At 40.7% G+C, this 16958-nt stretch overlaps 1 protein-coding gene across 1 annotated transcript; it reads left to right on the forward strand.

Annotated features, from left to right (window-relative positions):
- Positions 1–250: 250 nt before the first annotated feature.
- On the forward strand, positions 251–16927 carry SLC18B1 (solute carrier family 18 member B1). Its single transcript, XM_069010747.1, has 14 exons — positions 251–516; positions 920–1059; positions 2115–2210; positions 3888–3961; positions 4727–4874; positions 8282–8438; positions 8819–8955; positions 10646–10747; positions 11661–11752; positions 12901–12996; positions 13571–13645; positions 15095–15188; positions 15286–15332; positions 16137–16927. Exons 1-14 carry the CDS (start codon positions 480–482, stop codon positions 16210–16212), a joined length of 1371 nt encoding a protein of 456 aa, XP_068866848.1. The 5' UTR covers positions 251–479; the 3' UTR covers positions 16213–16927.
- The last annotated feature ends 31 nt before the right edge of the window (positions 16928–16958 follow it).

The raw sequence follows: 16958 nt of genomic DNA on the forward strand, positions 1-16958 counted from the left end.
CCCTGTGGATAGGAACATGTGCCAAATACACTGATTATTACACCTCTTCCTCATCTCCACCTTGAATTTACTCCTGGCCAGTTTGCAGCTATTAATTCTTGTGACAACGTTGTCGTTAAGCCCTTGTGTCTCTGTTTCATGAGTCCCGCAACGTGCTGGAGGCTCTGTAATAACCGGCGATCTTGCTAAGTCTACCAATCTTAACAGTGTATCGTGAATGCCCTGAGCCAGCTGTGCGTTCCCCGGGCCAGGTGCGCAGCGCACCCCGGCACCCGGCAGGCTGTCCTCGGACCGCCGCAACCCCGGCGCTCTCCCGGCCCGTGTGGGCAGCCCCGGCGGCAGCTCCGGGCCCGCGGCGCGGCGGCCGCTCCCGCAGGCCGGGCATGCTCAGTGCCGGAGGCCGGGCTGGCGCTGGGCCCGGTGCTCGCTGACCCCGCGGCCGCTGCCACACGGGCGGCAGGAGGTGCCGCTGCGTTCCCATGGGCAGCCGGGCGGCTGGCGGCGAGCAGCCCCAAGGTGCGAGGCGGGGGCACCGCACGTTCCTCCGGCGGCACGGCCCGGGGCGGGGGCAGCTGCTCCCCCGCGGGCTGCGGCCGAGCCGGGAGCGGGAACGGGAGCGCAGGGAGCGGGAGCTGTCCCGCTGTGGTGGAGCGCGCACGGCGCGGGGCCGGGCCGGGAGCAGCTCCGGCAGCAGCAGCCCCAGCGCCTTCCGAGTGGGCTGAGGGGCGGCTGCCGGCACCCGCACCACGGCCAGCTCTGCGCTCCTGCACGGGGCAAAAGGCAGCACGGCTTCACTCAGTTCTCGGAGCCGGGGGGTACAAGTTTTGTGGGGGTTTTAATTTTCCAACCCGATTTGTAAATAGTCCCCCTATAAGTGAGCTTATAATACTTTGTTATTATTTTTATTTTGTGTTTTTAGATGATGGCGTGTCAGAAGCAGTTGGTGAGGAACCAAGACGGCTTACCAGAGACCAGCTTTTTACAATAGTTGCAACAGCTTCTATAAACTTCAGTTCAATGATATGCTTCTCAATCCTGGGACCCTTTTTCCCTTCAGAGGTAAACAAACAACTTAGTCAGCTACTCTCTACATTACTTTTTTGCATGTTGAAGCTTTTTGAAATATCTTGAACTCCATGGGACATTTATGGCTGGCTGTAATTTCTGAGTTAAGACTTTTCAGTTGTGGGAATTCAGTGATAGTGTGATGCCGGTGTAGATAGAGTGCATAAAATGGTGGCCTGGATGTTCTCCACGGACTAATCCTCCCTGTGACTGCAGAGGAGACAGCAAACTAATGAGATAGAAGTCAAAGTGGATTCTTGGTGAAGTGAAATAATTTTTTGCTCTGCATTGCATAGTAGTTTTGTAGAGCTGAGATTAAACTCTGCCAATGTCCTGACTTGCATTCCTGTGCCCTAGCCACTCCATGACTTTTTATTCATAGCTACCTCTGTTAACTCATTCTGGGCCATCATTAACTGTACTAACTTCCTGACCTGGGAAGGGGACAAAAAGAATCTCTGTTTATGTTGAATGAATACAATGTTTAAATATAGGATGAAAAAGATGGTCCTGGTGCCTTTGTAGCAGAAGTCCATTTCTCTCATGACCAAACTGTTACCAAGTATTTACAAAGAAATACTTTTTTGTCTAAATATTCCTATGTATTGCTTGTGCCCAAGTGAGTGTATTTGGCCAGACAAATAAGTAAAAAATTGTCTGGTGCTGGTTACGGGGCGGCATGATACAGTGAAGATAACAGATACGTCCGTTTACTGCCCTCTCACCGTGCAAGGGATCAAATATTTGTAGCTAGTGCCTTGCACACCACTTGAAGGCAACTTTACATAGTCTGCCCTCCTGATCAGCAAATAACATAATGTTTCCGTTCACTGACAAATTAACGTTGTTTTCCCCTTGATTACATATTAGAAGCACAATGTGTCTTTAAATTGTATTGTTACCTTATGAGCCCCTACTGCCTTTGAGAAAGGAAATTGTTTTCTAACTGCATTAATAGACAATTAAAAATATTCAAATGTGCAAGGCATGAATGTTACTGATCTCAAGAATTTGACTGTATCTTTACATGGTTGTGATCTTTTTTGCAGGCAGAAAAAAAAGGTGCCAGTAACACCATTGTTGGCCTGATTTTTGGATGTTTTGCTTTGTTCAATTTCCTGACTTCTTTAATATTGGGAAACTATGTAAGTATAATTGAAGCTGTAACTTTTTTCTGTGGTGACACAGGTTGGTACATGAAGACAGTTCTGCAAGGCTGAGCAAAGAGATGTCTCTTCACTAGTGCTCCTGCAAGTTTGTGTCTGCAGTAACTGGAGTCTGGCCAGTCAGTGTGATTGTGATCTAAGTCTTGTCAGTACTTTTCTATTGTTCTGAGGGTAGCATAGGGCGATGGACATGTAACTATTTTGTTTCTCTGGTTAACTCTTCTGTTTGCTTTAGCATAATCTGCTGATCAATTCTGCTTTCTATGACCTCCTTTCTCCTACCCCCCATTTTATTTGTTGCACTTACTTATATATTCTGTTTGCCTTTGGCAACATTCTTAAGGTGTTTTGTTTTTGTTTTGTTTTTTCTTTGGTTAGCTGCACCTCTTCTTCTTTTCTGGTATGTTGTCTCTTTTTTTTTAGCGTTTCCTCCTGTTATGACTCTCTGCTGCTTAACTCAGTTTCCTGAACTTCATTCTATAGTAATGTGAGATAAATGTCTCCAGTTCTTGTAATTTGAGTTTTCCCACAGATTCAGGTTTTTTCTCATGTTGGAGAAATCACAAATAAACTATAGAAATGTTTGTTTGTTTGTGTGCTGGGGCACTACTGTCTATGCCTTATTGGCTAGGGCTGCTCAGGATCATTCCCTAAGCTGGGGCTGTTGCAGAGTCAGAATTGTCTCTGTCTTTGGCTTGGCAGCCTCTTTGCTGACCCTATGGTGAGTGCTTTTCTCTGGTGCTGAGGTGGCTCATAAAATGTCACACAAGTGCCATTACTAAATCCAAGTCTTCATGCCTGTAGTGGCATTCAGCTATGGCACAAGCCTCACCAGGTACTTTACAGGGGAGAGAGTGAATGTGCCATCCTCACTGCAAGCAGCTGAATAGATGTGGGCAATGCAGCACTCAAGAGATCCGGAGGGTTTCAGTGAAACTCAGCAAAATATGGGCTTTAGTAATAATGGCTGAAAGGCAGGGACTTTGTCCAGGCCTGAACACAAAAGGAGCCTGAAATACCTACTGTCCTTAGGGGAAGTTGCAGCATGGAATTAGAAGCTCAGTTGTACATTGTTGCAGGATTGAGTTTGCTTTATGGTATGCCTCACATTGTCCTTTGCTCTGGTGGTAGAGTCTGAAATGAAGAAAGATGGGGTCTTCCCTGGTAATGAATGGAGAGGCCTGAAACTGCCATGCTTCCCATACCAGAGCTTTGTGCTGCTAAGGGTTGTGATAAATTTGCTTAAAAATCAGCTTGCATTGACTCTGACTAGCTGGATACATGACAGGTATTGCTGGCCTTGCCTCAGTGAAGGTGCTGGAGGGGAGCTTTGGAAACAAGCTTTCTGCTTGTTTATAGTGATGAATGCTTCTGTAACCTGCTGCTCTGCAGATGCTGCAGCATGCTGCTGTGAAACAGTTAACTGCAGCACTGTCTTACCTTTCTAAAACTGGGTTAAGTCACTTAACTGTTCAGAGTATTTTTAGGTTCAGTATTGAATGGAGGCACACCAACAGGAGCAGTGTTTCCAGATCTTTTAGCTACAGGTGCTATAAAGTTCCCATAATTTTGGGATTTCTTAACAGTAACATATGTTGAAAATTTTTGATCTTTCCTTGGAATACTAACATGTAAAAATGGTATTTAATTTTTCAGCTTTCACAAATTGGAGCAAAATTCATATTTGTGGCAGGGATGTTTGTTTCAGGATGTGTGACTATTCTGTTTGGGTAAGTAATTTCTGTTGCTTGGTGTTGTTGCATTTGTCTTCTGATCATTTTCATTCGTACGAAAAGATGGACACAAAACAAGCGTAGAAACTCTCGGGCATCTTTTGTGTGTTGGTTAGGTCATCTAACTTCTTGCATCTTTAATTTTTATTTACCCCTTGTAAAGCAGAATGAACACTTCTCCCTTTCACTAGGTTTCAGAGTCTGTTTACTACTTTGAAAGCAGAGGAGGTAGGTTCTGTGTATTTAAATAACTACTACAGTTCATGGACAGCGAGAAGCCTGTCAAAGTGCAGCAATAAGAGAACTATTTCTGCATAATGTTATAATTATTCTTTTCTTAAAAATATTTGGCTTAAATGGGAAGCTTTGCCTGGCAGCTGAAGAGGCTAAGTCACTCAATTTAGCAAAATAAAGGCTTTATTAACAATGAAGGAATCTCTTACTAGTTAGTTCTAACACACTGCATCAGACTCCTTGCACAGGTGCTTGGAAAAGTTGTGAAATACAACAAAGGTGGCATTGGAGTTTTTCATGCTCTTTTCACTGCCAAACAAAGGGGAAAAGGAGAACGCTGCCGGAATAGTTTAGTAGCGTTTTAGTGATTTCGCTGATGTGGTTCAAAGATAAGTGGTAATAGAAAGCATTGAGTATCTTGTAACTGTGTCCTTTAATGAGTAAGAAATGATGCTCTAGGTCCTTTAGTAGATGGCTTCTTCCATCCTGACAGAAGTCCAATTTACTGTTGGGATTTTTCTTTTCCAGAATGCTGGACAAGGTGCCCAGTGGACCTATGTTCATAGGTTTCTGCTTTTTAGTAAGAGCAATGGATGCAATAGGCTTTGCAGCAGCAGTTACAGCATCGTTCTCAATTCTTGCGAAGGCATTTCCCACTAATATAGCTACTGTCCTGGTAAGTTCAAAAAGCAGTGTTAGAGCTGAGTACCAGCAATATGACAAATTGCCAGTGGGCAGCCTAAAAGAAGGAGGAGAAAATCTGTTGTCTCATATGCAGGCTTATTTGAAACCATCACGTAATGTTTTGTTTGTAATCTAGAATCACAACCCTAGGATGAGTTTAGACCTTAGCACAACTCTGGTTAGATATAAATTAAGCAGTATATGTTGGTTGCTTGTGCTTTGAAGACAGCTGACATTTAGTGGCAGTAGTTATCTCTTCAGTGAAAATCAAACAAAATACTAATAAAATACTAGTAGAGGTTTTAGTGACTACTTCTACCTGGATAGTAAGGATCCATGTGAATTGATTAAAAAAAATGATAAATTAATTCAAATAGTGTTGATTTAAATGACTGAAAGCTGCAAAACTGGAAACTATTTTGGCTTAATTTTTCTAATCTGTTGATTATAGTTATGTATGAGAAGATGAGAGCTAGAACTTCTTGAAATCTGGAGGGCAGTATTTCTGATCATCAACAATTCATTTCAACCAGAGATATTACCCTTACTTAACTGGAGTTTTATGGTGTTAGGAAGAAAAGTTTTGTGTTTAATAAAATGCTGCTTTCTCTTTCTGTTTTTCAATAAATTCTGTTTTCAGTCCAAATATAAACTTGCAGAAATAACTGGGTTAAATTTTAATGAGTGGACAAATGTTGAGAACTTACTTGGGAACATTAAATAAAATTTGAAGAGTTGCTGCCTTTATTAATATTGTTGTTAAGCTGTTAATTGCTTCTATAAATTAGCATCTGTAAGAATATGTCCTTCTAACTAGAAAAAACCTACTAAATTGTATCAGCAATGATTAGCTGGCATTTTAATTGGAGAGCAGCTTTTATATTGTAATCATGTTTAGGATTTATTCAGTCAGTAAGGTTAAGGTTTCCTATTTGGAAATTTTAAAATGTAATTTAAATAGGTAAGTAAAGTAATGTAGACTTAAAGGGACTTAGCTACCCATTTTATAATCAGAATCAAAAAGAAAAGAAATTCTGGTATGGCAGCACAGTAACCACGATGCATGGCTGAAAATGGTATGTGGTGGTGAAGGTCATCTCAAGACCACAGTCAGAAATGCTTCACAGCTGTGGCTTGGCAGCTGCCTTTGTTTAAAATCTAGAAAGGGTGCTGTAAAAAGACAGATGACTTCTAAATGTTTTTCTTTTTACCATATTGTGCACTCTAATATATTGTTCTGCATGAGAATAAAACCTCTTCAGATTTATTAATGTGGATTTAGTGTCCTTAAATGGACATGATGGACAGTTCTTATTACTGTGAGTTCTGAGGCAGGAGGCGAAAGAAAGAGCTGATTGTTTGAGCAAGGTGCATCCTAGGGTAAAATTGGAAAGCCTGAAGGAGTGGATGAGGCATTTTTAGCTTTGTTCTCCATTGTCTTTCTTGATAATGCTAGATGCTGAAAAGCACTTTCCCTCTCCTTACAATTTTGGTACCAGTTTTCAGCCTTCCTTTTACTTGTTGAGTACCCCAGAGAATGTATAGGGAAGTTATCAAATGTAGGCACGTCAGCCTTGTTGTACTGGGAAGTTGAACATCTGTCAATATGATCCATCTGTGGGAGGCACTATGGACTTAAGAGCATAAGCAACCTCACTTCTTTTACAGTATCAGGTTTATCTTGTCCTCTGATCCATACTACTGCAATGCCTCAGCTTCCTCCCCATGCCCTCCCCACTTCATTAACTTAGAAGGGCTAAATGATGTACAGCCCCAAATCATGTAAATTATTTGAACCAAAGTCTCTCTCACAAATGAAATAATTTTTTGTGGTTGGTGAGCAACAAAAGTGAAAGCATTATGTGGATGCAGTGATGTTAATGACAATTCCACATAATCAGAGTTTATCAAAATGTCTCAAATCTACCTGAAAATTTTGAAACTTACTAGTCATATGTTGATACTAGTTATTTTTTTTGCTAGGAAAGAAAAAGGTTGCAGTTCTAGACTGACTGGGGATAAAGAACTTGGCTATTGCTGATTCTGCCTGTTTTCAGGACATTTGACCACTCTGACTTGTATCAGTAACACTAAAGATGAGGATGAGTCCCTATAGTATCTTTCTGGGTACCAGAAGTATTGCTTCCAGAGAGCCGGGGGTGGACAACCCAGAGTGCTGCGACCTTCCTAGAGAGAGCGTCCTGCAAGGAACAACTCCTCCAGGGGCAGTGGCAGGCCTCCCTGGGTAGTAGGTGATTTCAGCAGGTTTAGTGATTTCTCTGCTACAAATGATATCAGCTCTTGTGATTCAGCTCTTTGTGAAATCACCCCAGACGAACTCGGGGACAGAGAGACAGGAGCCTCATATGGCTGTTCCACAGAGGTGGCTTTTACCATCCAGCAGCCCCGGTGAAGGGAAGGCCAGGGACAAAGCTCCCTCTTGAGGGGCAGAAACAGGGGGCTTTTTGTGGGAAAGGCAGGGGGTGGGGTAGAAACCAACTAGCCAACTGGGTACAGGCTATTACCATAAAGAAACAAGGCATGCTGGGGGTGGTTCACTTTCTCACCATGACCCGAGGAAGGTTTCTTATCTCTGGGGAAAGTCGTCTTGCCCTCAGGCTTCTCTCCTCCAAGGGAGTGCAGAGGGCTCTTGTGCCAAGGGCTCACAGCCCTCCACACAGAAGTTATCAAAACTTTATCTGTAAGCAGTTATTACTGCCAGCTCTCACTGGTGGTGTAAGCATTGATTAATTGAGTGTTGAGGCAGATATTGACAGTGGTGACTACGATGTTGTAGCACAAGATGTAACTGTATTACTGTCCTTTTACAAATTAGTATCTTATAAAAGATACCAGTTTATTAAGTTATAACCAAAACAATCTGAGTTATCCCCACTGCAATTTCATTATTTTTTCCTACCTCTAGGGAGTGAATCCAAACAGTTGGTTATGAAGAGAAATCTGTAACTTGGCACATGTACTTCATCCCATGAGATAATGACCCATCTGAGTAGGTTTGTTTAGATCCTTTCCCTCAGGCTGGCGTGTAATGGCAGGTGGGAGAGGTGATCCCTTCAGCCTGAGTTGTCCTGTGGATGCTTTCTGCCACTGGAGCATTTGCCTTGCCTCAAGACTGGGATCTGTTAGGTGACAGCAGAGTGGTGAATGCTGCTGTAGCAAAGCAAGAGAAGTCATGGCTGTCACACAGATAACTGTGGAATTCCTTTTGCTATCCCACCTTGAGAAGGTCACTACTAGCTCTTGTCCAAGCAATGTCCTAGTCTTGCTTTTCACCCTGGCTATGTTGTGCTGCTCCTTAGACACAAGGTTTGCTTTTTATTGTTGCATTGTATTTTCTTAACACACTGACTTCCTTTCTGCTTGTTTTTTATCTTTTAGGGCAGCCTTGAAATTTTTACAGGGCTTGGACTGGTGCTGGGCCCACCTTTGGGTGGCTTCTTGTATCAATCATTTGGTTATGAAGTCCCTTTCATTACGCTGGGATGCATAGTATTGGCTTTGGTGCCTGTGAATATATGCATATTGCCAAAATATGGTAAGCTTCCTTCTACCTGCCTCCCTCACTCACCTTAACTTCTCATGTATTTAAGTGTCTTTTAAAAAGTGTCAGCTTCTGGAGTCTGATCCAAGTCACTTTTTTCACATAATTGGAGTAGTACATCCTTTAGTTCTTTTCAAGGTGGGAATTTGTTGTGTTGGAATCTAAATTGTATACTTCTTCACCTATCAAATTTTGGTTCTTACTATAAAAATAGTATAGCATGTAATAATCTACTATTGACTTTCATCTGTTGTGTAACTGGAGTTACAAGCTAACAAAAGGGAAATACTATTTCTTTTCTAAAGCAAGAAGATCAATCATGAGCTTATGCTGCTGAAAATAATGCATTTTCCCCCCCTTTTGTATTGAAACAGATTCGTCTCCTAGGAAGGAATCATTTTGGAAGCTTATTCTTCTGCCAAAAGTCTTAATACTCTGTCTCACTATATTTTCTCTAAGTGCATGCTTAGGTTTTTTGGATCCCACAATGTCTCTATTTATCCTAAAGAAGGTAAGTCCTGCTAACATGCAGTGAAGTCTTGACTTAATAAATAGGAAGTAACTGGTTATAAATGTAAATATCCTAAACAAAATTGACCTTTATCCAATTAACACTGCTTTAGTTAACTGTTAGTTGAATGAATTCCAAATAACTTGATTTCCACAATACTGACAAGTCAATATCCATTGCGCCATCTCTTCCTGCTGGGTCTCAATAACTTTGAGACTGAAGAAATGTAAGCCTTTAAAACTGGACTTTCTCCACTTAAATGTCTTTCAGCTGCAAAGTACTGTCTCTGAATAGGGCACAGAAACAGCTTTTGTAAACAAGGGACCTTTTTCTTCCTTCCTGAAATCAAATTTTTGAAAGCTGCCACAGTCACTGACAGTGTTACATCTCTTGATGTGAACCCATGCTTTCCACAAAGTGATGTCACAGCTCTGCATTCTCTTCCAGCATTGCTAAAATTAAAGTAATTGCAACTGTGTAACCTGTCAGCTGACTTCTTCACTCACTCCTTAAACAGGCAAATGCCATTTTATTTATTTTTAAATTTATTTTAATGCTTATTTATTTATTTTCCCAGTAGTGCTTAAGATAATGGATTTGAAGTAAGCAGTTTAAGATTCTGTTCCTGTGTAAAATTAAGCAATGGTCTTTGAGGGCTTTATTTATTAATTGTTTTTCCAAGGCACAGTGTTTCACAGATGGCTGTACTACTTTTTGTCTGTCTAGTCTGTACATTTTACAGCATTTGTCCAAGGTGGAGGGGACTTGATGCTAACCTCTTTCATCAGTGGAGATGTGAATGTACATCTTTGATCTCCCAGGAGGGATCTGAAATTATCCCACTGTAGAATCTGTGTGCTTCTATGGCTCTTCTGCTTTCCCTCTGCCCTGTGCTAGCAGATACTTGCTGTGAAAGGGCTGTAGCCCTCTTGGCAGGCATTCTAACCACTAAATTAGAGTTATTATCATGTACTTGCTTATGGCAAGGAAACAGTGAATATTTATGTAGTCTATGCCACATGAAACATCTTGGAATACCTTCTAACTCTTAGTTAAGGCACTCATTTGAGAAACTAATAGGTTTTTGATTCATTTCACATTCTGTTTCAATACAGAAATGTGTGTCTGCATTAGGAAAATATGAGCCTCAGGGTGTTTGCAAAAAACCTCTTATTCATTATCATAAAAATTACCCTTTGGTCGAAAAGTTGGAGTTGATTTTTATAGCACTATTTACTTCTAAGATGTGCTGATTAACAATGGATGAATACAGTACTTTGGCTTTTCTAATGCAAATAAAACTAAAGATTGGAAAGGTAGAGTCTAAATCCATCTAAATTTTAGTGTCTGAAGTGTCTGTTTCAAGTGTGTCGGATTGTAATGTTAAAATCCAGCGTGCAGGTGTAGGGGACATAGCATAGTGCTTCCTCCTGACATTATTTAGGCTTTATATGAGTACAATTGTGTCAGGTGTTTCCACCACTTCATGCTTAAAAGTGTTGCTGAAAGCAGTGAAACTGAAGCTCTCTGGATGATTTCAAATACTTGAAAAACCTCTGTATGGTATCAGTAAAATGCTTAAAATCATGCATGTCAGTATTTTGACTTAATTTATAATTTTTGAATTGTCCTTCAATGAATGTAGCATGTATGGTTTGTCTTGGTTTTTGTTTTGTCTGCCTTTCCATAGTTCAAACTCCCAGCTGGTTATGTGGGCTTGGTGTTCCTTGGTTTGGCACTCTCCTACTCCCTGTCTTCTCCCCTCCTTGGACTCGTAAGCGACAAACTGCCGGTGAGTCCTACCCTGCTGTGTGTGCAGGGTTACTAAAGCACTCTCTGCATTTGCTTAAAGGTGGAGAGCATCTCATACTGAAACCCTGGATGTAGGCCTGATCTTGTAAAGGGATCTGCCTTTCAGGACCTTGCACATGCACCCATTACTGCCACATGGAAGGTGTCTTTTGCAAGGTCCAGGATAATTTAAGAGTGTCCAAGTCAGTGAAGGACATCAGACAAGCAGCTGAAGTGTGCTGAGCTTTTCTAGTGGACTAAGCACAATCTTTTTCCAGGCAATATGGAATAGAGAGTGGGAAAATATGTCTCAGTTATCCATGCTTTTAACCACATCTAATTCTATTAGCTTTTGAGAAGAGGAATAAGGATGTTCTGGTTAGCTGTGTTGACTTTATCTCTTGAAAAGCATAATATCTAAATCAGATCAGCACACTGGCCACCTATCCTTTAGCCTGGTCCTTCAGCTCTTCGCAGCACCATAGAAAGAGCCTTTGTCAGTGGGACACCTAAAACTGCCTGTTTGATAGCCAGCGCTAATTGATCAAGGAAACCTACACTTGGAATGCTGTGCCTGAAGGACAGTGACAGTTTTCTGACACCTTTTTTCCTGACACAAACTAGTAATGCCCTTTGTACATGAGAATTACATAGAATCATAGAATGGCATGGGTTGGAAGGAACTTAAAGATCATCATGAAATGCTACATGGTATTTCTTGTATTAAAGAAGAGTAAGACCTAAAATACTTTGCTAACTGAGAAGGACCATTGGTCAGTATCCTGAAATCTCTGTATTAAGCAGCTGCTGCTTAATGATGGCATCTGGGGTGAGGAAACATGAATTTATTGTTTCTTGATGTACATGACAAATTCCCAATTTTAAATTGCATAGCTTTTCCTTTTCTTATGCAGTACATCAGGAAGTGGCTGCTGATATCTGGAGACTTAATGACAGCAGTGTGCTTTTTCATGCTAGGACCTGCTCCTGTACTGCACATTGAAAGGTACTGCCTCTTCCTGAGCCTGTCCCCTTATATGATGTTTTCAGCCATGGTCATGTATGTCCACAAGTCTGTAATTAGCAGCTCTGACCATGAAAGAGATTTGGTTTTTAACTTTTACCTTTGACCGTGAAACATGGTGGTTTTTTGATGTCTAGCATGAGACTGGGAATGTAAAACAGTGAAAGCATCTGAAAATGGAGATTTTGCAGCTTCATAAAATAGATCCTATTCTTTTGCTTTCTACTGTTACTGTGTTCATGTTAATGTGTATGGTAGGAAGAATGTTGCTTTTTATTTTCCTTCCTTTCCAGTTTTGTGGCATTTCCAGTTCAGCAAAACAAAGTTCTCGTTTTGTCTTAATTTCCAAATTTTTCTATTTCATCAGTGTTTTTAAACTGTGGGGTTTATTTGCATGGCAGTGCAGCAGTACTGATTTTGCTTCTGTCTTTATATAGCCTGTTGAGAAAAGTGACAGATTATAGCTTTGTTTTCACTAGCAAAGTAAAGACAATGTCTATTGCACCTGAATGCTGTAATGCCATATTTCTCAAGTTAATTTACAGCAAAACACACTGCTATATTTACAAAACAACTGTACAGTTCTTTTGTCCTTGGTTAGACACTGTTGAAGATGATAATAGGCTTGTTAATGCATACAACTCCTCCTAGGTTGCTAATTTTTAAAGATCATAGATTTGAAACTGGTGCAGTGACACATTTGAGCTGGGGAGAAAAAGAAATCAGTCAGGTTTTCAAGGTTCTTTAGCTAAGTCTATTTGGTTGTAATATGTTAGGCTACAAAATTTTATCTTCAAAATCCTTCACTTCTGCAACAAACCAAGTCTGGTGTTTGCACATAGGCATTGCTGAGTTAACCTCATCTGTCTACCTCTTCCCTATATGTGCCTCATAAAATGAACTGCATTTGCTAAGAAAATTTATAATTTGAGCACAGGTTTTTCATAGTCTTTTACAAAGTCTTTTTTTTAAAGCATAGAACTGGATTTTTCAAGTCTTAGTACTGGCTTCAAGACGCGTAGTTTGCTGATCAGTCTGAGAGAGCTAATATAGCAGCTTTCAGTCAAAATGGAGTCCTTGCTTGGAAAGAGTCTTCAGCAGCTAACTTCTTGTAAATGCCTCTCTTTCAGTCAGCTGTGGATGTTTGTGCTAGTGTTGGTTTTGATTGGCTTTTCCCTTGGCATGAGTGCTATGCCCTTGTTTCCAGAGATCCTGCAATGTGCGTAGTAAGTAACTTAGTCCAAACCTTCTTTCATGTTACTGACACTAGGAACTTGCAACTGTTTTTCAGGGGTGAATATGAAGCATGGCTTTCTTACCTCTTTTTGAGGCAAAGGCAGATAGTAACACTTAAATGCTTCCACTACTCTATTGTCTTAATTTTTTCTGACTGAGCACCCCAGTCATTATCCTCCAAGTATAACTTTGTAAATGTGTACCTCAGTAATGATCTAGAAGGGTCTTGATTTACTTGTATTATTATGTTCCTTTTGGAACAAGGTCTTTGCTTCTAAAAAGCCACCTGTCACAGTTTCACACTTGCCATATGAGACATGAGGAATTAGTGTGATGGTGTGATCTTACTTGGGAGAAATCAGAGATGAGGAGTAGCACTGCAATCGTCTGGAGAGGCAGCAAAGAAGAATGTACTGGGTAGACAGACATTCTACTGGACACTTTTGCTTGTTAACTATCGATGTGGTGTGCAAATTAAAAGGAGGGGAAAAAGTCTATAGGGAAAGGCTACAGACTGAGACACAGTATGTACTGTGCAACTCTAACTGGTCTGTCTTTCTGCAGTGAGAATGGATTTGAAGAAGGTCTGAGTCTGCTGGGATTGGTTTCTGGGCTCTTCAATGCCATGTGGTCCCTTGGGTAGGTGTACCCCTTTTTCTAAGCTGTGAGAGTTCAGCTGTTCCACATTCTTGCCACATGGAAACCTGGCTGCACTACGACCAGAAGCCTTGCATTGCAGTCACAGTGTTGACCTTGTTTCAAAAGTTTCTTGCTTGACAGGTGCCTGATAGACATGTTAAAACAAAGCTTTTTACCCAACGAAAGGTAAAACTTTTGTTTTGACAATGCTCTGAACTTGTCTTCCTTGAAACATACTGTTCAGCATATCAAAAAATTGTAGTGATTAAGTGGATGTTTGCTTGCACTTCTGTGTGATCACTTCTCTTGTCACTAAAATATCTAATGCTCAGTACAGAAAGACGTGGACCTTATTTTTTTACAAAGCTAAGTCCACCCCCATGGAGTGAGCTAGGTGTCTGCTCCTGACTAATTCTATTTTCCTTTTTCCATTTTCCACATTTCCTCATGTTGTTTGGGATACCTTAGGGTAGAATCTTCTCTTCTTTTTCAGCCACAGCAATTATGTAAGGTCTATGTTTGCACAGCTTAGCAGAGTGTATATGTGTTTATTAATCAGGGTCATTGTCACAAAAACAAGTGAAAGGTGCTATTGGCTCAGTGACCCTCCAGAGTTGTTGCTCAGTGGGAAGTGAGAGTGTCCCTATTGGCAGCCACTTACAGGATATTTTTATCTGTCCTTTTAGTCCTCTGTGGCTGCAGGTATGTTTCAGTGGCACAAATTTGCACAATTTTTTTTCCAAGCTCCAGCTGTCTAGCAGTCCTGTTTATTTCAGTACAGACATAGGTATTATAAAGATACCAAACCCCAGGTTTGTGCTGCTATCGAGCCTGGTTTTATAATGTAACTTGCTTCCAGGAAGTCTCTCTAGTTTTACACAGTTTTGTGCCTCTCTGTCATGAGAGACCATATCATGTAAGACTTTTCATTAGGAGACAACAGCTGCATAACCTTTATAACCTGCATTTTTAGACAGGCATAAAGGTGCAGAGCAGTTACAGACAGCTCAACCTTGCAGTGACTGTGTCTGTCACAATGTGCATTCCCACCTGCTTATATTCATCAGTCCTTTGTCTTGAAGCTTGGAAACTTTGTGTTCAGAGGGATGCGACTTCGAATTTCTCTTATGATAGAATTGATCAATGTAGATGTTTTCTTAGAGCATGGTCCTTAATGGGGTCTCTACTGAAGAAGACTGCATTCAGCTGTCTGATGTGGATCCTGTTTCCAGATGAGGAGGTAACTAGATTTACTGGGGCCTTGGCAAACAAAAAATTCATACTTACTGTGAATTTTAGAAAAGTTAGGTCTGTGGAAGAAAATCTCTTTGTTGTCAAAGATAAGAGTCTATGAAGGAAGGCCACAAAACCCAATGAAACAGTTCTCTAAGAATATGATACATACCCTTTTTGTTTGGGATGCCAATACCTGATTTTGATTTGATGCAGGGCATTTGTAGGTCCAGTTCTGGGAGGATTTCTAAATGAAGAGCTGGGTTTTGAATGGGCCGCAGCCATCCAAGGAGGATGGATACTGTTAAGTGTAAGTAATTACACTTTTTTTTATATCTAGTGCAGTTATGAGCTACTGCATAAGGTTGTTATAATTACTACAATTGTAACTGGCTGTTTCTTCAAAGGGTCTTGCAACTGGAATATTTTACATCATTGAGGCAACGAGAAAAAGGTATGCTGAGATATTTATTCTTTATTTTGCTTGCAGTCATATAAAGCAAACCTTTGAAATCTGTGCTTGCATTATTTCCTCACTACCAACCTAATAATGAATAAGATAAGCAATGAAAATATTGCTTAAATAATTTGTCTGTATGGTTTCCTAAATCCCTACTGACCTAAACAGACAACTAAACCAGGCAATGGCTATTCCATACCAGCAGCAGGACCAGGCATGAATGAGTAAACTGAACTGATGGTTCCTCAAGGAGGGTGTTTGTGAGCTGGAATTGGTTGGATGGTCACATGCAGAGAGGTCAATGGTTCAATGTCCAGATGCAGACCAGTGATGAGTGGTGTCCCTCAGGGGTCTTGGGACCAGTACTATTTAGTATCCTCACCAACAACTGAAAGAAGGTAGATTGAGACTAGATATGAAGAAAATTTTTTTTTACTCTGAGGGTAGTAAAGCACTGGTCCAGGTTGCCTAGAGAGGTAGTGGAAGCCTCATCCCTGGAAACATTCATACCCAGATTGGACATGGCTCTGAGCAACTTGGTCTAGTTTAAGATGTTTCTACCCATGGCAGGGTAGCTGGACTAGCTGACCTTTAAAGGTCCCTTTCAGTCTGAACCATTGTATGATCATGGGAATGAACAGTACATGGTTCTGTGCAGTAGTAGGGAACCAAATCCAGTGATCATGTAGCTCTTTGCATGTAATGTACTTTTTTGCTTATAATGTACGTATCACATAGAAGTATCTACAGAATATAAAATTTGTGTTATCTCTCCTGTTCTTTTTCTTATGCAAACAGTTCCAGTTCCAGCCTGCAAAATGCTCCTGATTTTGATAATGAAGAAAGGACTCGTCTAATGGGCAATGAAACATAGCCAGACGTACTTCTCTGTTTGCTATTGTAGTTTAACCTGGTATTGAGGTGACTGGACTTAACAGTGCTTCATTATTCTGGAGCTGGGACATGATCCCTTAGTGAACAACCAGTTGTGGTTTAATTGTAGAGGCATTACTGTTTTGAAACACTAAACAATGACTGCCTTTCTTTTGGAAGTTCTCCTAAGTGATGAGTAACCCTCAGCTGTCAGCCTGATTAACTGTGTTCCACGTACAGTGCACCACTGTATGTGAAAAGATGTGGTTTTAAATGTCTGGTTTCTATACTTGTGTGTGCTGTGCATTATTCTTCGGAAAAGGTACTATTTTGCTGCCATGATTTTCTGTACTTTTTTAAGGGAAGTTCATTACCTTGTAAAAACAGAATTCGAAATTATAAAGGACTAAGCACAATACTGTTTTCAATAAAGCAACTTTTTCCTAAGTTTTGTTAATTTTCTTAGAAAACAAGAGTCTAAAATACTTCTTGTCTACCAGCATTTATGTTATCTTGAGAGTGCCTGAAGATGAGAGGCAAAAGTAATGAAAAGTTGCCATGTCTACACAGAAAAAACTGATCTTCAGTTCTGGAGGAGACTTGGCACCTTGTGTATACATTGGTATACATACACACACAGATGAGTGTTTGTATTATATATGAAGACTCAGCTTGGTGGTTGTGAGATTTATTTTGCTAATAAATGCTAGTTGGAATGTGTTGTACTAATTGCTTCTGCAACAGCAA

Source organism: Aphelocoma coerulescens, chromosome 3, assembly GCF_041296385.1.
Source record: "Aphelocoma coerulescens isolate FSJ_1873_10779 chromosome 3, UR_Acoe_1.0, whole genome shotgun sequence".
NCBI lineage: Eukaryota > Metazoa > Chordata > Aves > Passeriformes > Corvidae > Aphelocoma > Aphelocoma coerulescens.